Source organism: Thunnus thynnus, chromosome 13 (assembly GCF_963924715.1).
Source record: "Thunnus thynnus chromosome 13, fThuThy2.1, whole genome shotgun sequence".
In the NCBI taxonomy this organism is placed as follows: domain Eukaryota; kingdom Metazoa; phylum Chordata; class Actinopteri; order Scombriformes; family Scombridae; genus Thunnus; species Thunnus thynnus.
The window spans coordinates 12,698,739-12,720,890 of record NC_089529.1 but is presented as its reverse complement, the minus strand read 5'-3'; the positions used below and the strand labels follow the sequence as shown (position 1 = coordinate 12,720,890).

Genomic DNA, 22,152 nt, shown 5'->3' with positions numbered 1-22,152 from the left:
TGTATCACACACACACACACACACACAACTCTAAACATACACACTTCATCCACACTTCTTTATGATATCCTTAATAGCTCTGAGGACAAATCTATCTAAGACTATCATGACTATCAATGATTGTGTGCATTATCTGTTTGTGTTTTTGACTGTGAATGTCATGAGGTAGAGTGAATGTCACAAAGATTTTTGTAAAAGAGTGAAAATCATTGAAAAACAAATATCAGTTGGCAGGGTTTTCAGGGCGTTTCATGCATTTTGAAGAAACACTGCAATCAAAATAGTTCTTATTCAAACATCTTTTAAATAATTTTGGTTACATTTTCGCATAGCAAGGCTCCATCGCTCATTCCACGATAGGAAGATATTACATAGGCTGTGAGAGAAATATCTCAGTCAAACCAAGGACATCATGGTGATCCATACCACCGCCTGATTTATTTTTAATGAATTCTGCTCATGTCAGAATTTTTCAGAAGTTTCTTAGACCATCAAATTATAATAGAAAAGGGGACTTTTTTTTCAATTTATGGAAAATTATTACTTAATGTTTCTTTTTGTCAAACCAGCTGTTTTTTAAAAAACATGCAAATAGACAAGTAGACAAACATCGGAATTGTAAATTTTGACACAAATACATGCATTCCTTTTTATTCACAAAACCAGTCCAATTTTCTAAACGAATACAAAGATTGGTTATTTTTAAAAGCTGTAGCTACCCAGCAACTTAACAAAATCATGAAAATATAACAAATAAACAAACAAATAAAAATAAAAAAAGTAATCTTGTCTCAGTGCGTTCAGTAGGGTAGACACAGAGCAAGTGCTGTCTCTTAGTGCTATTGCCCTGAGCAGTATTGGCACATGCTCAGTAGGGCCACAGTAACATAAGGCTGCCAGTTTCACTAAAGGAGAAGTTTAGAAATGCAGAGGAGGGCTGATTGAGGAGATTACAGTAGTGACGGCTCTGGCAAACAGCATCTTCAACCCAGTGAAGAGTCTCTGGAGATCTGCCCAATAGAAGGACTTTTTCAGTTTTGTTTCAATCGAAAATTGACAGCGTCACAATTTGAAACATTTTTCATAGTTTTTCAAAGACAACCACTGATCTGTTTGAAAACTATAATCCCCGACAAAGTGAATCATAAAATAGACAAGGGTTTAAGTAACATAATGGTGAAAAATTACAATAATGTTTGCCATTAGCCACTAGTTTTAAAATATAGCTGTAAATTTACATTCTCTACACAAGTACTGTATCTTTCCACACATGAACAACATTAACACCAAACACAGAAATTAGTTGATTGTCCACACTCAGTCCGTCATTTCTGTTTCTGGCAATGAACAGTTCCATGTTTAAGCGACAGAAAAAAAAAACTGCTGAAAAAAGGACATAGGTACCAAAATGGAAACATAGAAAAGGGAATGAAAGTTGCCATAGATGCTTTTCTTTACGCTTCATTTTTGGTTCAAGGAATAAGTAGGTGCATCCATTACCCGATTGATTTTTTTTTTTCTGCTTTGTTTTTGTTGTTTTTTTTGTTGTTTTTTTCTAGAATTTTATTATTTGTTGCTTGTTTGTTTGTTTATTAGCCAGTGTCTGTTCCGGAGACAATCCAAGAGTTGGCATTGCACTTGATGGCAGAGCTTTGGGTAGGGAGTGGAGGAGGAGTCCTACTGGAACCACCGGAACGCCGCTCCTGTAGGAAGCATCACCTTCTTGGAAAAACAGAAGACAAGAAGGGAGGGGAGGAGGAGAGGAGAGGAGAGTGGAGAGAGGTTGGACTTGTTAATGAAAAGCAGCACATTTTGGAGTGTTTGAAAATATAATCTCAAATCTACTCTTCTGCTGCAAAGCTGCACTTTCTTTACACCTTGACAGAGCGACATACATAATGTCACACTCCTGTTGCTAAACTCTCTGTCTTTACTTCTATTAAGGGCTGCAACTAATCATTATTTTCATTATTTCTTGCTCATCTTTTTCGTTAATGGCTTAATGTGTAAAACATGCAGAAAAATTACTATCATAGGGTTAGGGTCAGAGTCCAAAGTCTTGTTTTACCCAACCTACAGTCCACAACCCAAATATATTCAATTTGCAGTGATATACAACAGACAAAAGCAGACATTTTTTACATTTCAGAAGGTAGAACCAATGAATCTTTGCTAGTTTTGGATCATAAATAACTTTAGATGAGTAGTATGAGTGAAATCTCTATATCCTACATCGTCTGGCCCATTAGCTGCCCCCCTCTTCCCTCAGCGCCACCGCAGGAAAAAGGCTTCAGTCCTGGCTTCACACAAAACCCGATATGCCACATTTATTATTTAGCCACCACACGCGTTGCTCTCTCACACCATCATCAATGATGATGCCGCTCTCAGTCCCCCCCCCACCCCTGTCTCTCTCTCTAGCTGTGGTTATCTGTGTGTCTGATTGCACTGAGCAGGAGTGGCACACATGCATGAAGCTGCAGGGCTCGGCACAAGGCCTGCCAGTCAGGAGATAGACAGCCATTCGGGTCCCCGGAGCTGCAGCGCGGCTGGCGTCCTGCAAAGTGCAGCTCCATTCTGCAGCAACGGATTCTTCCGTTCGCCAGCTCTGCCTGGAGCGAAGCAGGAGGAGCTCGGCAAACATTTATGCACCCACACACACTCTCACACCGAACCAATATGTATTCAAGTACAGTCACACACCTCCACACACAGTGGCACGTTAACCGACACTCACAGTACACCCCCAAAATCGCACTAAACAGTGAGACTGTTAAACTGAAATTCTCATGCACGATGGATTCAGAATCACTTTTCTATCAGTGCTCAACAGCAGAAGCTTTAATAAGGAATCGTTCATGCTGTGATAATACACATATACCCATGCATACACTCACACCTGTCTCACGGAAAAGGAAATAGAAGATGTGATGTATTTAAGTGTCACACACCATTCACAGTCATACATTGGTATTGCTATATGAAGACATTAACAAAGTCTCAAAATTCAAATTAAATTCTAGTGATAAAATAATGTGAGTAAAACATAATAAATTGTGTGTCTTGTTGTTCAGCAAAATTATGAGTTTTTCAACAAAGGCAACTCAACAATAAATGGCTCATTAGTTCAAAGAAGTTTGTTTGAAACCAAAAACAATATTAGCCCCACTTACTTTCCATGCCCACTTAAACCATTCCCCTACCCTTGAATCAGTAGAGCAGTGTTCTTTTGAATGCTATTTTTCATATCTCGACATGAAACTGAGTGACAACAGGGTTCATGCTCTACAGGTTTCATTTACTTTCATTTTGAAAGTTAACCCCTGCTTACATAAATGAAACATTTTTGCTCGGGTAAAAAGACTTCAAACAAGGTAATTACTCTGGTGATCTCAGCCAAATATAGCACACGCTGTGCTTTATTTGTTAAATTGACTCAATCAGGAATAATCCGACGGTAGAGACACTGAATATCACAGTGCTGTTCACAGCCCATATGCATGTGCCAATTCACATCAACTTCATATCCAATTTCTCAAATATGTAGCAAATGTTGTTTGGTAGATGTAGATCTGGAAAGAATATATGTTTCTGGTGCTGCCAGATTTATTTTCACTTCACCTAAACCCTGAATAAATATGCACAAACTGTTAGCTTTCAATTGTACGCACAGTACATCGTACATACTCAGGATATCCTTTTTGATTCAAATGAATATTAATACGAACCACAAACCTGAAGGTTAATCACCAACATATTGCCAGCATTATTTTATGGTCTGTGTGTTAAGTATCGTTAACCCCTCATCCTTCTCTGTGATGACCTTTCCGCAGCTGCACTCAGCTGTTAAGAAGACAGTCAGAGGACAGCAACATCTGGCGCTGCCACAGATGTCAAAAACCCGGTAAGGGCTGAACTGACCATGATGTAATGTGCAGGAAGAAAAACAACACATCCCTCGATTGGACTGTAAATGCTGTTTTCCCTCATTACCAAACATGTGCAATCAATGGAAAAATGGCAGCAGTTCAGGAATAGAAAAACCTTCCTTCACCAACACTGATTGCACAGGTTCAAACAGATGGGATCTGTGGGTGTGAAGTGGCCAATCACTAAAATCAATGGATGTGTTTTTTCAAACAAGGCGAGCACATTTGTCATAGCATAGCACAAACATATACCACTAAAGTAGAAGAGGGGAACATCCTTTACTTTTCAGACTAACTGCGTCTTTAATTAGCAAAATCCAGTATAATTTATGATGGCCTTTCAGAGAACAGTGCATGTTGTTAGATCATGTTACTCATGTAAATTCCTTTAAGCCAGTTTAAGCCATCATGAATTCAATTTTTGCCCCAGGGCACCACTGAGCATTCTGGTTATTGTTTCATGGCTTTATCATCAACGATTGTGAGGATTCCCTTATGGACACCCACAACAGAAAAAAAACATACAAACAGACACAATGAATGCAAAGCATCTCCACATACAGCAGTGTATGTGGGATGTAACACTGTCTGCGGTTCATAAGGAGCAGAAAAGAAAACCTTTAAAACAACTGAATCTAAACACCAATGACCTCCAGCTGGCACAAACACTCACTGTTTGTCTAGCTGAAGGGGTGAAGCATTTTCCCAAGCCTGCCCTCACTTCAAGAAGCCAATTGTGACTGATGTATATTGATACAATTTTTCTTACCAGGCAAATACACCCATTTCGTAGCCAGGACAAGAGCATTCACAAGCGCAACTGATTTCTTGTTTAATCCATCTGTATACCAGTAATTATCATGAGGAGTATATATGTCACTGTTTGGTGTAAATATGTCAGAGATGTTTGCAAGGAGATAAATCTTGAAGCTAATGGTCCAAATTTTCATCCTCAGTGCTCCTGCCCAGTTGGCAGTGTTGGGTAAGTTACTTGAAAAATCTAATAATTTACACATTTATGTTTACATATTACTCATTTAAAAAGTAATTTGTTAACTTTACTGAACAGCTAAAAAGTAAATTATTGAACAGCAAACATAATTAGTTACTTTTTTACTTTACTCTATTTACTTGGCCCAGCTCCGTCAAAGGTGTCTTAGAGCTGGAGTGCAGGACTTTTGTCTCCCCCTTCTGACAGTGAGATTAATTACAAAAACACTGTCAACACGTGCTGATGTCATCGGCTCCGCCGTAGTCTACTCCATCACTAGTGTTGCAGCTGTAAAATGGTGGATAAATTGTTTAAAGCGTCACACAACCCCCGCAAAATCAGAATTTGATCTATTCGGTCTGATAAATTTGGGAAAGACTAGAAGAGCCGTATGATTAAATTATTTTATCCCCCTTCCAGTTAGCAGAGAGCTAACTGGAAGTTAGCTGGCTCAGCCAGTGGAAGTCTGAGATTGAGATTTATCTGGCGGTGATAGGCTTAATCAGCATTGTGTGAACTCGTTTGACAAGGGCTTGAATGTAACGGATGCTCATTTATATGTAGGTTTAAATAACTTCCTTTAAATAATAGCCTCCATACCAACAATTTACATCTTCTTTGTTTAATATGTGTAGACAAAGAAAACTAGATGCAGCCAGGACCAGCATTTACTGACCATCAACAGCAAGCTTAACGTTACTCCAATGTGACTAAATAAAGTCCTATCCTGTCAGGGAAGCTGCATTGTTCAAACACTCGCCAACTCTAAAATGAACCAGATGATTTCCTGAATGTAGCCTCACCAGTGGGTAATGTTAGCAAGTCAGCTAATAAAAAAATGCCTGGAATCGTATTTCTCCTCTTTTAGTGGCAGCTAACCATGTCCCCACATGGCAGCCCCTTCACCAAGCTAGCACGCACCAAACCAGTCAGTCCACTAAATGCACAGAGACCAAACTGATATTAACCTTCCATCAAACTACAGGTCACAAGTTGAACAAGTCGACCTCCAAATTGTCAAAGTAACGGAGCATTACTGGAATTAGAAAATGAAATGTAATTACCGAATTTCAAATTGTAATAGCTACTGAAAAAGTAATTACATTAGTGTTCAAAATTAAATGATTTTTAGGTGTCTGTGTTACTTATAATAGTTGTTTCATTTTGTTTTATTGTGGAGCAGAATGTCATAAAGATGGAGAAAACAACATTTGATAGGGTCTTTTCAGGAGGTTTTTCACTGTATTTTGAATAAACACTGCAATCAAAATTGTTCTTAGGTTGCAATATTTAAGTTATTAAATGTCAGAGGTTTACATATAATGGTTGTTTCAACATTATTTAAATGATTGAACTTAAATGTGAAGTGGGTCCCTACATGTTTAAATGTGGTCACTGAAATGCTGTTGAAACAACTGTTTTATGTCACATAAATGTATGAAACACTGGTTTTACAGTTACCGAGACATTTTGATGTCTTTTGGATGCAAGTTACTAAACCAGTGCTTACTGGGTGGACTACAATCTGATTTTTTGCAGATAATATCAAAGTCTCTCTTAGAGTAATCCAGATGCCACTCTAGAGTACGACACCTTGACTTCCTAACTGGCTTCCGTCTTCCTCAGCCTCCTCTGTCCACTCCAACTTGTCCCTCTGTCTGCCCAGCAACTTGCCCACACATCCATGTGTCTCGGTGTCAGTCTGCATGCCTGTCAGTTTGCATGAGCCTCTGCTGCCCTGATTGTCTGGTGTACGGTGTCTGGGAGGCAGGAAAGACCACGAGGGAGTATGTTACTCCCATATCAACATCAGATACTGCCAAAGTGGCCCCCAATGGACAACACTAGTATGTTCAGATGTTAGATGTGTCTGATGACAAATAAGCACCATATTTGACACAGCCAATGAACTCCGTTACAAAATATATTATATACACAGTAAGTATCTATTAGTAGACAAAGACAAAAACTCAGCTCCTGTCTTATCTTAAAATATAGTCTCAAAGATTACCCACCCACAGGTACAATACATCTTGAGTGTACAGTGACATACAAGTAAAAACAAGGTACACTACAACTTCCTAACCCCGACTCTCCTTCTTTCTCGGTGTTGAACAGCATCGCTGAGACTGACACCACTGGAGGATATTCAGACATAGAGCAGAAAGGAACTGCCTTCCCACTTATTTCTCTCAAATGTAGCATTCCCAGAATAAATCCAGACATCTTCAGCCAGTGAGCTATGAGGTGGCAAAGGCCTCAGCATGCTCACTCCCCCTCACTTGCCAATTTTACGCTCCTCTTTGAGCTGCCATGAGCGTTCAATGGAAACCGTCAACACCCTTAAAATAAGCACACTGCTGCTGGACTGCACTTGTGTACCGGCGCGCATGCTCACAGGCTCGTAGAAACACGCGCACACACGAGCATAACCTTTCAATGCAAATGTGGTAAAACGAAGCCGAGGCGTTTCATCCGCTCGTTTTACTCACACGTGTGTGCACACACAAATGTGCTGAAAAGCAGTCAAAACAATGCACCAAGACCATCTGACAAACTGACCGCAAGACATGTGTTAAATAAGACGTCATGCCCCTTTAGAGACTGCACACGGACTGTAACAGCCACAGCAGAAGGGGATGTGCCGCTCCATCTTTGATTGGAGGGGAATGTGACACTCAGGGGCTGTTTGAGCTACAGCTGAGGCTCACTGCAGTTCACTGTGGACTCTGAAAGCCAGGAGGAGCTTCTCTCATGGCACAGGTGCTGCCCAAATCACCCTGATTATGAATTAAACACATTTAGGGGAAGTGGGAATATCTTTAACTAAGGTCTTGTTTATAGACGATTAAAATATATACTGTATTTGACAATCTTACATCACCTATTCAATATTGACATTTGGGATTTACTGCTGACTCTCTGCTCTTCACTTTCGCTCCTGACACAGCACATCCTCCATGAATCTCATCATCTGACATTTAGCTTGTACTGATGACATCACGCTCACTGACAGCGTGGCCCGGGCTGTATTCTCTGATCTAATCATCTGCTGAACAAGAGCTGTTGACTTAATAACAAAGCCATTTGAGACAACTACTAGACTGCTAATGGGAAACGTATGAGTGCATGTGGACAAATAAAAACCAGGCAAAATTGAAAATGCAGTACTGCTGTCAGGACTCTGTACAAGGGGGAGCAAAAGTTGATTTGAAAATCACGTTTGAGGCCAGAAAGTAACAGGTTGTAGACATCTTTGATGGTTTCCTGATTGAATGAGAATACTGATGTCATTTTGAATGAACGCCCATTTGCATTTCAGGTGTATTTTACATTTTGTCAGTTGTGCTCCAATGCAGTTATGTTGAGTCGCTTTAAATCATTCTTAAAATACATGTAAGCTCCCTCATAACTGTAGATGTCTTGAATATACTGCTAGGAACATGTATAAGACAATTAGGTTCATATGGCAACATCAGGGGATTATTACAGGGATTACCTTGTCAAGACAACTTTTGTTTCCTGCCGTGGGTTGTCAGGTGATTGAGGTTTATGTTTTTTCATGCTTTCTGTGCGGGTGTGCAAGAGCTGCACACCTGCCATCATTGTACTTTGGCACGAATGTTTCTCGCCTTTCTCATGGCAACCTAATGCCTATGACCCTCAGTACATCTGTGGCACTGCGGAAACTTTCAGCACTCCAGGAAGGCACTGCGTCATTGCTCATCTGTCGCACAACTACAATGCGCCTGTTGTTTTGGCAGTTAATGAGACCCTGACCACTTACGTATTCACATCAATTTCTATTTGATGCACGGCCCATCTTTGCTGTAACATAATCCAATAAAACTTCATGTTTACTCTGATGATGGACTAGCTCAGGCAGTTTATAATTCTGAAAGCTGTTTTTCCAAAATGTTGACTTTTGACAACTACTGCAACTTTGTACAGACACCATCAGGAATGATATTGTTATCCTTTAACAATATTCATTACTCTACTATTGTTATGGTGTATCATAAATGTTAAATTAAGTAACAAGAAGTGATTAGCCTTCTCATTTATGTCTGAAAAAGGGGAAACTGCTTGACAGACACGTTAAATAAATTAGCAAGTACTTTCAGATGTCAAGAGTAAGGACTTTGTGCAAGATAATTAGAGTACATACATCAGACTGCTATTATGGCTTGGCAGGTTTGTGGTACCCTGGAGTTTCTTTCATATGAGGCAGCCATTGGTAGACTGTGACGTTACAAGCAGCACAATGACCTATATCAACATCAACATTCATGAATATTCAAGCCCCCATGGGTTTGGCATCACTGATGTGAATGACTGTTATTAGGCTAACTGCCATGACACCATCAATTGCGAATCATAAATTAAAACTAAATCCGTTACTGTTACAGACATCGAGTCGTACCACCTACATGGAAAGCTGACACATTTCACCACTTTGGTGAATCATCAACAGAGACGAATGAAGCTTCTCATCAATTTGCAACTGAACAATTTAATGCTGAAAAATGACGATAATCATGGTGATATTAAGACACATCAATCTGATTCTCAACATGTGATAAAGTCAGGCATTTTTAATTAATCCTTCAATTTCACACAATAAATGGACCATGCCGCGTTTTTGAAAGTTAAGAAAAAAGTACACTTTTGATTTTTGCAGACTGTTTTCAAAATTTTACCATGTGTTTTAAAGGTTTTAAATTTCCTCTTCTCTGCATTCCAGGCAGCCACTGGTTTTCCATTCGTTTTTCTATGAAAAATTGTTGCCAAAAACTTTGTCAAAGTACTTCACATTATTCATTTCTGTATCAGGATTAATACATATTGTTGTGTGATAATGCAACACAGATCACATCATGCTGTGCCTTGCCACTCAGCATAATTCTGACTCTGCCAGTTGCTTGCGTGGATGTTGGGAAATTATATTAAAAACCCAAACACTATGGTATGTTTTCAAATGCGGTCAGTAAATCATACTTTCCACATGGTTTGTACAGTAGCCATGGGTATGGCCCTTTATATTGAAGCCTGTGAGTTTACAAACATGTGAATATGTGTAGCTATTTTATCATATTGGTTGGATGTTTTGGTGTTAGGCTGGGAGCTCTAATTTTTCCATCAACATTAACTGAGCTAAACTGGGCTACGTTCTGCATGATGTCAAACAGTGCTGAGTTTGTAACACTGAAAATGATCCAATAACCAAACTATCCCTTTAAGGAGCATTTCACTGCAGATCGCCAAAGTCAGCAGATTGGGATTGAACAACCAACCTTTCAGCCTACAAACAAGAGCCCAAGCTGTCACCCTCAATCAACATCAGAAAGAGAAAGAAATAAAGCCATTAGCAGTTTGAAGCACAAATCCCGTTTCTGCACACAGCAGTGACAATTAGACCAGAGGCCTCTCAACTGGTTCATGTTCACACAGTGTTACTTATCTATCAATTTATTACGCAATGCCAAAGTGACACTATTATCTATTGATCACAAAAGTTTATTTCCTTTGAGATGGAACATCTGCTGAAATTGATTTCATGATTGGTCATTCTGTCACCACAGCCGGGGTTAGTTAGGCCACAGAGTGCGATGGAGGTAACAGACAGGAAGTTTGGAGAAGGACAGCGGCAGCAAAGGGGGGGGGGCACATGTGCCACACTGACACCTGGTGCTCCAGATGACAGCTCTGTTGCCAGATGGACCTTATTACATGCACTCACACACACAAACACACCCACATATGTACACTTACACACAAACACATACTGTACACATATTCACAATTACTGCCACTCTGCCTCCACACACACACACTATTTTTGCACATTTCTTTACAATCAACATGTAAGCTCAAGGAGGATGTACATGTGACCAAACAGAAAATTCTCCAATGAAGAGGACATGTTGTGTTTTAGCCAGTGAATGAACAATGACTACCAGTTGGATGCGGGAAGGGTGATTGTGTGGTTATGGTGGACAGATTAAAGAGACCCCATGGTGCATGCATACCCTGCACATACCCACCACACTCCCCACCACCTGTCATTTCCCCGCTCCACCAAAAGAGCCCCCACCCCACCCCGCTCTCCCCTGTACAATTTCCCTTAAAGGGGAATGACATTCAGGTAAAAACCGTTCATATCTGAACCAAATGACCTTTGTTTTGTTTTCAGGTCTGAAGTTAAATTTGCTTGTGAAGTTTGTAGATTTCCATTGCATTTTCTTTTTTTGCTCAAAATATTAAATGCCACAATGACAAACTTATGCCTGATTTCTCTGGTTTCTCACTTTGGGTAGTGGTTAATGGGCACAAATGTTGTAAGTTTGTAAGTTTTTGAAGCTTTGTAGTCCTGTGACTCTTTGGATCAAAATGCTTTTAAGGATAAGGCTGGCAATTCTCTATATTTTTCTTATTGTCAGCAAATCTCATTTGCAGAGCCAAACCAACTATGAATTGATCCTGCTTACAAGTATTGTGTGTGTATCAAAAGCCTGATATATCTTATCCCTCTGTGCTGTAGACCTCCATAATTGTCCAAAAACTATTAAAAACATGAGACACGCCATGTCCAAACTCTTTGTGGTGAGGGTTTGTAAGTGTTCCTTCACCATGAAGACTTTAAAGATGGTAGTTTGTTTAGAAACAGCTCCAAAGACTAATAACAGTGATCATGTTTTCAGTCTCTGGAGAGTAGTTCTGTGTATGGCAGACACCACTGCGGAACGCGGTTCCATTTACAGTGCTTTGCTAGCTTGTTAAGAGGATAAAAGAGGCTGTGATATATAACACAACAAGTGAACGTACCATTTTTATTAGTCTTTGGAGCTATCGCGAACAAACTTTTCAAGGTGATGGAACATGTCACACACTGCAACAATGTGGCTCATTGACATGTTTTTAGTTTTTGGACAACAATGGAGGTCTTTTAAGTAGTATTATTTTTGGGGGGAACCCTAAATAATGGCTCACAAAGCAATGGCACATCATTTCCACCACTCTCTTACCTCCAGAGCAGCAGAGGGCTTCTTCTTCAGTTCCTCACATTTGCGAAACTTGCAGATCTGGTGGCCTGTTTTGCGATTCCGGCAGCTGCTGCATTGCTCGCAGTTAATCCGCCGTCGACAAGGTGGGCACATGCCGCAACGTTTTCGCTTCTTTTTACCGGAGTTGATAGCAGAGGCCAGCTCACTCTGCGCCGGATACTCGGCCAGGCCGGCCATGTGTAGCGCGCTGTCCGCCAGAAACACTCCAGCCGGCGTCATGATGAAAAGCCCCGGGTTGAAGGGGAAGCCACCCCCTACTCCATATGGGAAGTCAACAGGACCACCTACGGCGTCCGTGACAGACGTACCCTCCAAGTCGCTAGCCCCCGAGCCTGCGTCTCCACCGCCAACTCCCACTCCCATGCCCCCAGGCAGGAGCATGTGCTCCATACCGGCCCGCTTTAACAGTGCTGCTGCCTGGGCAAAGTGCAGCAGGCCATTCTGTCCCTCCAGAACCTGCTCTAGGGTCTGGTCCAACTTGGCTGCCGTCAGTGCGGAGACAGTGGGCTGGGGCTGCAGGGGTGGCTGAGGCTTGGCCGAGTGGCTCTTAGTCTCACTATTGTCCGTGTGTCCATTGGTGGTGGCAGAGGAGACTGCTGTATACTGGGATAGGGTGCGGGAGTTTTTAAGGCTCTTACTGAGGGGCTCACTGATGATGCCACTGCGGTTCCTGCGCTCTATAACAGGAGAGTCCTGTTTGCAGCTACTCCGCTCCAGGTCCTCTGTCCGGCCCCCCTCCGACAGCCCGCTAGACATGGTCCAGAGCGTACGTGCCTGGGTTGGGGGTGAGGGTGGAAAGGGGGCAGGGGTGAGCGACAAGGGGGAGCAAAGACCTTTTCACGGTCCGTTCTGTGCCCCGGTGAGAGTGGTGCCTCACCTCGATGGATTAATCAGCCAACCGACAACAGACAGGCCCCGGAGCCTTCTGCCCGCACTACAGCTCAGCCCTCATCCACGTTCTTCCATGGGCCACCTGGAAACTTTACACAGGGACAGAAGAGAGAAGTGTGTAAATTACTCATCAACATCCAGTGCACCTCACCAAAACGTCAAAACACTCGAGAGAAACATTTTCAATTTTTGTTTAGTTGTGGGGTCAACTTAGACAAATGCAAGAACTAAACATAGTATCTTAAAGATATCACATTCAGACACCTGAAGAAAAGTTTACTAAATTAGTAAACTTAACAAACTATATATAGCAACCCAACATCCTGATCCAGACTGAAATGTGCATATAATTTGACAAAAATAAATAATAATGTTGAATAATGTAAAATTATGCAAACAACCGATTGAAATCCTGAAATTACAGTTTGATGGCCCATTACCTGGTCTTCATTACCTGCAGTTAGCATTAAGTGCTTTGATACAAGGAGTTAGTGACACTACATAGAAATTAGTTTTACAAAATTAAACATGGACGGGGGCCACCTAATTCTTCTCTAATTGGTTATAGCAAAGAAAAGGAATTACAGCGTAGAGCGCCTAATCTTGCTGATACAATCAAATTAATTGTGTTGAACACAAAAATTGCTTTGGTAAACTACATAAATTACAAACTGATGGGTATTTTTGACCATAGGATTTTTGTTGTTGTTGTTTATACATACAAATAAGTGCTTTTGTGTGCAAAAATTTCCATAAACAAAGACAGGTGTAAGCTCTTTTACAAAAAAGTCCCTGCCTGGAACAGACTGAGACATTCAACAGTGCTCAACACAATTCCAAATGATCATTATTACCTGCTTTGAAATGGTGCCCAGGTGAACTCTTGAAAGACCGATCTGTTGTATCTATCAGTTGCTCATTGGCGCTAACACAACTATGACTTTTTTTCTGACTCTTTTTACTTCTAAGTGAAGTTTGTAATTTGAGAATTTTTTATTTTGTTTTATTTATCTTTTTTATCAGTATTTATCTGTAATAATACCTTTTTGAGACTAAGCTGTTTTGGTGCTTTATAGATAAATTGTATTGACCCGACTGCAGTTAAGTCATTTAAGAAATGTTGCATATATTGACTAACAATTACACACTCAATGATCTGAGTACAAAACCTTGTGATACAATATGTGAGAAAATAACTGTCTCTTATTACACTTTCTCACCCAACAATCGCAGACACTGTAAAAAATGTGCCTAAAATCCCAGCAACAAAACCAAAGAAGTTGATACTTTTTTGATATTAATTTGAAAATATTTCCTATCCAATCAAAGGCCAAACGTGTAGAGCAATATAAATTTAGTCAAATGTTGTGGAGAGAGTGTGAAGAGTGTTCAATAGGCAGGTAGTGGGAGACTCCCCACTGGAAGGAGATACATGCATACACAAGCTTTTAGCATAAGATTCATGTGACTGCTCATCTATGAAAAGAAAAACTATGTTGCTATTCTCCTGACCTGTCCATGTTCACAAACAAGCATACCACCTCCCACAGAAAAGCTGAGGAAATGGCCGGGCCAGTCCTTATAAGGGAAACAAAGGGAAAGGGAGGGGAAGAGGATGGAGGGGGGGGGGTGTCTGTGCAGTGTGTGGAAATTGGAAGGCCAGAATTAGTGGGAGGTAAAGCTTCAAAGGCAAGCGCACAGCCCCCACATTCTCACCAGCTCAGGGGGATGTGGCGCCAGTGAACCAGAGCCAGCTCCGCAGCCCCTCAGCCCCATAGTTTCAGTTTCTCCCACTACAACACTGACCAGGGTCCGGTTTCCCAGAAGCATCTCAGCACTATCTCTGCTCAGTTGTGGGTGAAAGCGTAACAGCACTGCAAGGCATCACAGAGTGATACATGTGGATTTTGTGGTTTTATGGAATATTGGACCTGAAAAATTATGCACTCAGTGGTCACATATGAAGACTTTGACATTGGTAAAAGCAGCAGAGTGATTTTTGATTTTTTTAACGCTACACTTTCTCAGTTGAGCTTTGTGGCAGCTGTATAACTACAAAAGTAAATTGGTTTATTTGTATAACAGCGCTGTTTCTTGATTAATCATGGCCTGGGAGAATATCCAGCTCTGATCCAACTGCTTTATCAATGCTCTAAATACAGTAAATGTGTTAAAAGACTTGAGTACACCACATAATTAATGAACTGGCATATTATCAATAGCTAGAATAAATTAGTTCTCAAGTCGTCTACAGATCAGCTGTAATGTTACAATTCAGCCAGGATACAATTATCCCACCAGCCTCGCAACAGCTGACCGGCTGATGACGTGGCTGTTTTTTGGGGGTTTTTTTTAAAGATGTATATTAGAAATTATAATGACACATATTGCCTCTTCTCTTGTTTCAAACATTAATGCTTTTCATACTGCTGACTTGCTTTGCGTCATCCCATCCACACCTACCACAGTGACACACAGGCTCCTTTTGTTTCTTCAGTAGAATATTAATAATTTGACAAAATTATTTTTTACTTACAACTGGGTTTTATTTGTATTGTAGATTAAAAGCAGTGTGATGAGCATGAATTCAAACTATAATATTTTGGTCATTAAGGCATTTTTCAAATCACTGTTTTATAGTACAGCGATGTACACCTATGATTTACAGTTAAAAAACTCCCTATTTATCTCATAGTAGCCATTTATGCAGCCCCTCAGTTCAGCCTCTGTCTGAAACAGGCTGTTTTATCTCCTGTCTCTTTAAGGTCCCCCCTCCCAATGAGCCCACTCTGTTCTGATTGGTTAAGTCCTGGAAGCTGCCTCAGAGACTACGTAAACAAACAATAATAGTAGGATTTCACATTCTTTAATCAAAATAGAAACTTCTCGAATACATCTATACGAGCCGAAATCTGATCCAAAATATGCGAGTGGACAAAGAGAACAACCCGTGAAACAACTTTGGTCTATGGAATGGATGGCCATTTGTGGGCATGCATAAACAATCTGATGTCAGTTTGACGGGGAAGTAGGGGTAACTTTGCAAACAAAGCGTTCAGCGGTTTGGAATTTTGACCAAAAATCACAAAAAAGCATGTTATGTCCCCTTTAAGAAAAATAAGCAGATAAATGTGACAACATTTAAGCATACAGATACTGTTTAATGGACAACTGTTATCCTAGGATTTATAAATAGAAATGAATTTCCTAAGTTTAATGGTTTGGTATACATGTGGTATGAAGGCTGTGTTTGTATAAAGATCAACAATTTGATTTGTAGTTTGGAATTGACAAACTGTACATTGATGTCAGTATGTATCTCCAAGAGTACACCAAGACTCTGAAAGCAAACTAGTCTGGAAGATGTGTATCCAGATATTTTACTTTACATGTTTACACATTGGGTTCAGACTTGTAATCAGACTGAAGCCAAAACTGGTGCACCATACCGCAGTTGTTGCTTTGGTCTACCACATTGTGTAACAAATGAAAGCAGGGGGCACCTCTTTTAGCCTCACACACACACACAGACACACACACACACACACACACACCCTCCTCTGCTGTGTGTGTGTACATCCGCCTTCCATCCCACTGACCTATCAGTCACACTCTTTCCGTCCTCATCAACCCTGAGCTTGGCACATAATCTTTGGCTGATCACCCTCTTCCACTTCCAGTGTCATGGCTCTTCAGATCCCTTCACTACATCATTTGCAGAAGAGGTTTATGTCCTTATGTGAACTGTCTCCTAAACCACAACCGTCTTTTCTCTCTGCTGCTGAGAGTGTCAATGCCATACCACTGAACACATACACTAAGATGACCGGTGTTGTTTTGTACTTTATGCATGTTTACTCAGTTTTCCGTGATGTTACAGGCTTGATGCTGTGGTTCATATTAAAGCTTTACACCTCATTCACCTCACTGTGTATTGGCCCGACAACAGCACAGAGCCGCACGCTGTCTCAGCATAAAACAGAGTGTAAATATGAGCCATCGTTGATATTTCCCTGAGTCTTTGTTTTTTTGTTAATCTATCCACACACAACGTGCTGCACAGGATTAGCGGACCGAGATAAAGATCTGGATATAAATGGTCCAAATGATCAATATGGTCCGACAACTACATGTGTGAAGCCTTTTTTCAAATCGACCTGTGAGCTCAGCTGGAGATGGTAGAGCACGGGTGTGGCCTGAGAGGCATGATGTGAACCTGCAATCACAGCATCCACAAAAATAATTGGTGGCCTCTTGTTTAAGTAAATTCAACACTGCAGCAGGAGCGGTCACTGTGTATTAGCATGACTTTTTTTTAATGGTTTCTTTGATGCCTGATCATCATTACAGGCAAAACTGAAGCTGTTTTGTTCAAGTGTTTTTGAATCTTTAAGGAAAGGAAAGCAGAGTGGTGGAGAATTACTGTAGTTTTACTGGTCAATAAATCATTTAGTGCAGTCAAAAAAAATATTGACTAGCCCGAGGAGGTATAACACAACTTCCTTAATGCGATTATAAATGTTGCTGTTCATTCAGTAAAGACATTTGGTGAAAATATTGCCATTAATTTGAGGCTGTTTTGTTGAAGCAGCTGGGAGATGTCTACTCAGTAACTTTATCACTTTGTGAACACTTTGTCAACAGCATCTGATCTGCAGAACTTGAGAATGATGAGCAGAAACTGAGAATATTGTTAATAAAATGTCTCAAAAATTGGTACTGTATTGGCCTGTATTCATTTGTGTGTGAAATTTGATTTTGGATTTATCAACTAATAGCTTGTGATAAAGTGTGGATTCACATCTACGGCACTTGTGGCGTCAGAGAGAAGCATATATACCAAATTTCATGCCAAAACATCCTCATGAAATGCAAAATTCAAATGAAATGTGTGGTGTTTTTATCCAGATATTATTGCTCTACAGAATACTGCAGGAGGATTGGTCACTGTGTAATAGTATGACTTTTTGAACAGTTTATTTGATGCCTGATCATCATTATAGGCAAAACTGAAGTTGTTCTGTTCATTTTTTTTACACTTTAAAAAAGTAAAGCTGAGTGGCGTAGAATTACACATTTAACCTTTAAGGGAAATTTTGTTTTTGCTGTCTCCCTATTTGCTAGTGGATCATGGTGCCTGAAAATAGTTTCCTCTGGGTATGTGTGGGTTTGTTTATGTCTAATCATTTGTATAAAATTTGACATTCAAAGGAAAAGTTTTATATTTTGGGAAATATGCTTGCTTTCTTGCTGAGAGTTTGAGAAGAGTTCAGATTGACACCACTCTCTTGTCTGTAGGTAAATATCAAGCTACCGCCAGAAGCCAGTTAGCTTAATTTAGCACAAAAACTGGAAACAGGGGTAAATAGCTAGCCCAACTCTGTCCAATGGTAACAAAATCCAGCACCTCTGAAACTAACTAATTAACAAGTTGTGCCTCATTTGTTCAATCTGTACAAAAACCGAAGTGTAAAAATGACAATTTGCTGTTGTGTAAATTGTTGTGCGCTGAACTATTTCTTGGCCATGACCAGTTGCCAGGCAACTGGTGGACACTCCAGTAGGTTACTGGTCTTGGACAAGAAATAGTCCAGTACATAACCCTTGGTAAAAAGGTGCAAGGTCTTTTTTAGCCAGCTGCTGGTGATAGCTTCATAATTAGTGTACAGACACATGTGAGTGGTATCAATCATGTCATTTATCTCTCAGTAAGAAAGCAAATAAGCACATTTTCCAAAATGTTTCCTTTAAGCCATTTAGCACAAATAGCTTATCACAGTCAGTACTGTATACCAGCATTCTGTATACCTAGGATAAAGTAGGTCATAATACCAAAACAATGTCAAAATATTGTAAAGCCATTCAAAAGCTGTCAGAGTTTCAGAATATGAATCTTCATGTTTTGTGTTGAACAAAAACTTTCAAGTTTAATTAACTGGTGAATTAAGTAGTACTTTAATCAATTATACATTCACACAACACTAAAAATGATGAGTGCTTCCTAACAGCCAAAGCGCCTACTGAGCGAATGTCAGCATTATGCTACTTGTATGAGTGTGAACAGCTCATTTAACATTCACATGCAGCTCTCAGCCTGTAATGGCTCAAAACTTACAGGCTTGTTTTATAAGATATCTTTTTATTTTAAGATTTTTTTCTGACTTAATACCAACTGTTTGGGTTATATGCAAAAAAAAACAGATGTGTATGGTAAAAATAAATGTCAGTCCTCAATATAGTAACAACGTCGGCTGATTGGTTGATTCAGTCGATGACGGGCTGACTGATCAATAGGTGATGGAGGAATGGAGGAAAGCATTTAGGGCTAGTGTGTGTTTATCTCTCCTCTGGTTTTTGAGGGGAGGACAGCAGACCTATAATCTTGTTGGAAACAAAAATCTAAACATCAGAATAACAAAAAATGACCAGGTCTATTTTTCCTTCATGGCTGCTTAAATATTCAACAGACAATTGACTTGGTCCCCAAAACTGCTTTATATTACCTGCTAGGGTCACATACTGTATGTGTTCAGTGAGACTAGAGCTGCAACAATTAGTTGATTAATCAATTAGTCAATCGACAGAAAATTAATTGACAATTATTTTGATAATCAAGTATCGTTTCAGTCATTTTTAAGCAAAAATGCCAAATATTTGATTGTTCCTGGTTCTCAAATGTAGGACTTTCTATGAATGAAATGAAAATGATAAAATGAAAACTTTGGGATTTTGGATTGTTGGTCAGACAAAACAAGACATTTCGAGATGTTACATTGAGCTTTAGTTAATAGTGATGGCCATTTTCCACTGTTTTCCGATATTTTATAATTAATCAATTAATCAAGGAAACAATCAGCACATTAATCGATAATGAAAATAATCATTTGTTGTAGCCCTAAGTGAGACATTCATTTATTTAGTGTGGACTGTGATGTAGGATGTATGGCTCGCTATCCAACGTCCTTTCACTAAATCCTGCATTAATTACATTTTTTTCTTCAATAAATAAACAAATTGTCCTGCTAATTGAAATCACAGATCAAGTTTGACTAGACAATTAACCTCCTTCAAACCAATTAGGCCTCATTTTGACAAAGGTGTCATAAGCATTAGGCAATTAGCCAGCATTAAACTGCCAGAACCATTTGTGAATGACGGGATTGTTGAAGTAACTCTTAAATAAGTTTCCTTCACTGACGTCACTTTATGCGCAGGTGCCAGGTAATCGCTGTCAGCTTTCAAACGGAGAGAGAGAAAAAAATATTGTCTAATTTCCTGCAGGGCTATGAGGTATTTGCTCCTCCACAAACTCCAGAGCAACTGACTACACCTCTGGAGACGGGAGAATACTTGATGCATTAGTTCAGGCGATGCACAATGCAAATGCAGCGCCCCCACCACCACCACCACCACCTCCCCAACTCCCCCCCTCCCCTCCAGACGCGCTGTCTGCGGACTCCGTACTTGTCTACCGTGTGAGCCACACATTCTCTATTCCTCCCACCTCCTGTCGACTGACGCGCACACACACACACACACACACACACACACACACACACACCACACAACACAACACACACCTATGGGCTCGCACTCAGACGCGCAAACGCAGGGGAAGTTAAAAAGCATGGTGACAATATTTAGACTCAAGGTTTCATCCATTGTCCATAACCTGCTGCGTCTCATTCTCCCTAATTACCCTGTGCACACAAAAAAGTTAGAGGAGAAAAACAACCACGCTTCGAACCATGGAGCACTGTGCATACTGACTACAGCGGGCAGCGATACTGGTGGTGGATTGCCATGGGGGAGGGGGGTGGGAGGTGCTGGGGGGGGGGGTAGCGCGTTCCCAGGTAGCCTTGAGAGCTACCTGGGAACTTTCAATGATGCTCAGACAAAAGCAGATTGAGAGAAATAAGAAGATATTTTGATTTATTTTTTTATTTTTTTTAAAAAAAAAAGAAGAAGGGTACACCTTCTCTCTCTTTACGCATGTGGAAAACTGTAATATCCCATTTTTCTAGTTTATGTTTTTAGGATGATAATATGACAGCGGGTGAAATGAAAAGTTTCAGTCATACAGAGAGACAAGCAAAAAGAGTCCGAGTCAAATACAAGCATGATAAGACTCTAATGCGCGCTGATGATTTCTTTCATTAACTGGCAGCGTCAAGTTTAGCGCGCACATCATTAACAGCTGATTCACAATGAACCATCGGGGCTTTTGGTTTAACGCTGTGCCCATCCGTATCAGCGGTGGCGTCCACTTATTAAATAAAGAAAAAAGAGAAGATTGTTCCTGAGGAGCTGAGAGCAGCTTGTAAAATCTTCATCCCCAGCGTGCTGAGGCATATAACATGTCCAAGCACCGGCGATGTTTAAAGCATTCTGATATTTTTTTTTAAATTTCAAGTGTAGATCAAAATAGCTGGCTTTTGTCTGGACCCAGTGATCTATGAGCACGGACGCCTATCTGCGGTACCAGCATATGGTCTGCAGTCGCACATTTGAGGATATGCCGAAGAGCCATGCATGGTTCACCCCAGCTATAACTTGATCCTATAAGAAGATGACATCCCAACTTTCACCAGACTTCAACAAAGTATGATCCCCCTCCATCCCACCCCTCCTCCCTCCCCTTCCATGTATCTGCATATTTGCAAACACGGGCCCGTTTTATTCGCACCTACCAAAGCAGATCCGAGCAGAGGGGAGGGCTCCCACAGTCCGAGCGGTCCGTCTCTCAGCCTGCCGTGCAGAATGGTGACAAAAAAAAGAAAGGGGCAGGGGGGGAAAACAGCTTATTCTCCGAGAACACAATCCGACAGAGTGCCTGTCTGTTAGGAACAAATGTGAAAAGAAAAAAATCATTCACCGACAGTTATTTTGGAGAAGCGTACTTTCTCAGAGGCTGAACGCGTGGGTTCCCCCAGCTTTCTCGGTCCTTGCAATCCCACCTCTACATCCCCGCTTGCAGAGAGGAACATGCAAACACATTTCATAGATTTTTGGAGCTTCGCGGAAAAACCGAAGTGGACTTTTCCGCGGCGCGCGCACTTCAGCTGAAGCAATAACGAACTCAGAGAGGCTGTGCGGTTCACTGAGATATCAGGACAACTGAGGAGAAATGTGTTATTTCATTATAAAGCTGGGCTGAAAGAGGTTGACTGTACTCTGCCTCTATGATAACTGGCTGCATCTATTTGCCTATGACGTTGATAATGCAGTGGCGCACATGTTGATGATTTATTATAAATAAATTGTTGTTGAAGCGGCA

The 22,152-nt window shown here is 40.6% G+C and overlaps 1 protein-coding gene across 4 annotated transcripts; it reads right to left on the bottom strand.

The window, feature by feature from the left end:
- Positions 1-281: 281 nt before the first annotated feature.
- On the bottom strand, positions 282-21,929 carry cxxc5a (CXXC finger protein 5a). 4 transcript variants are annotated; one of them, XM_067608042.1, is made up of 4 exons: positions 21,776-21,929; positions 21,566-21,623; positions 11,946-12,964; positions 282-1,722 (listed from the first exon to the last, which is right to left on the bottom strand). In XM_067608042.1, exons 3-4 carry the CDS (start codon positions 12,738-12,740, stop codon positions 1,678-1,680), a joined length of 840 nt encoding a protein of 279 aa, XP_067464143.1. In that variant the 5' UTR covers positions 12,741-12,964; positions 21,566-21,623; positions 21,776-21,929; the 3' UTR covers positions 282-1,677. The 4 variants fall into 4 exon arrangements, with proteins under 4 accessions (XP_067464143.1, XP_067464144.1, XP_067464142.1 ...); XM_067608043.1 differs by having other exon boundaries at positions 11,946-12,758; positions 12,862-12,964; positions 21,566-21,888; XM_067608041.1 differs by having other exon boundaries at positions 21,755-21,887.
- Between the last annotated feature and the right edge of the window lie 223 nt (positions 21,930-22,152).

Excerpts from the sequence above, each read along its gene's own strand:
- cxxc5a (XM_067608042.1), bottom strand. The coding sequence starts at position 12,740 with ATGTCTAGCGGGCTGTCGGAGGGGGGCCGGACAGAGGACCTGGAGCGG. Across the intron at positions 1,723-11,945 it reads AGCCCTCTGCTGCTCTGGAG|AAGGTGATGCTTCCTACAGG; the intron begins GTAAGAGAGTGG and ends TGTTTTTCCAAG.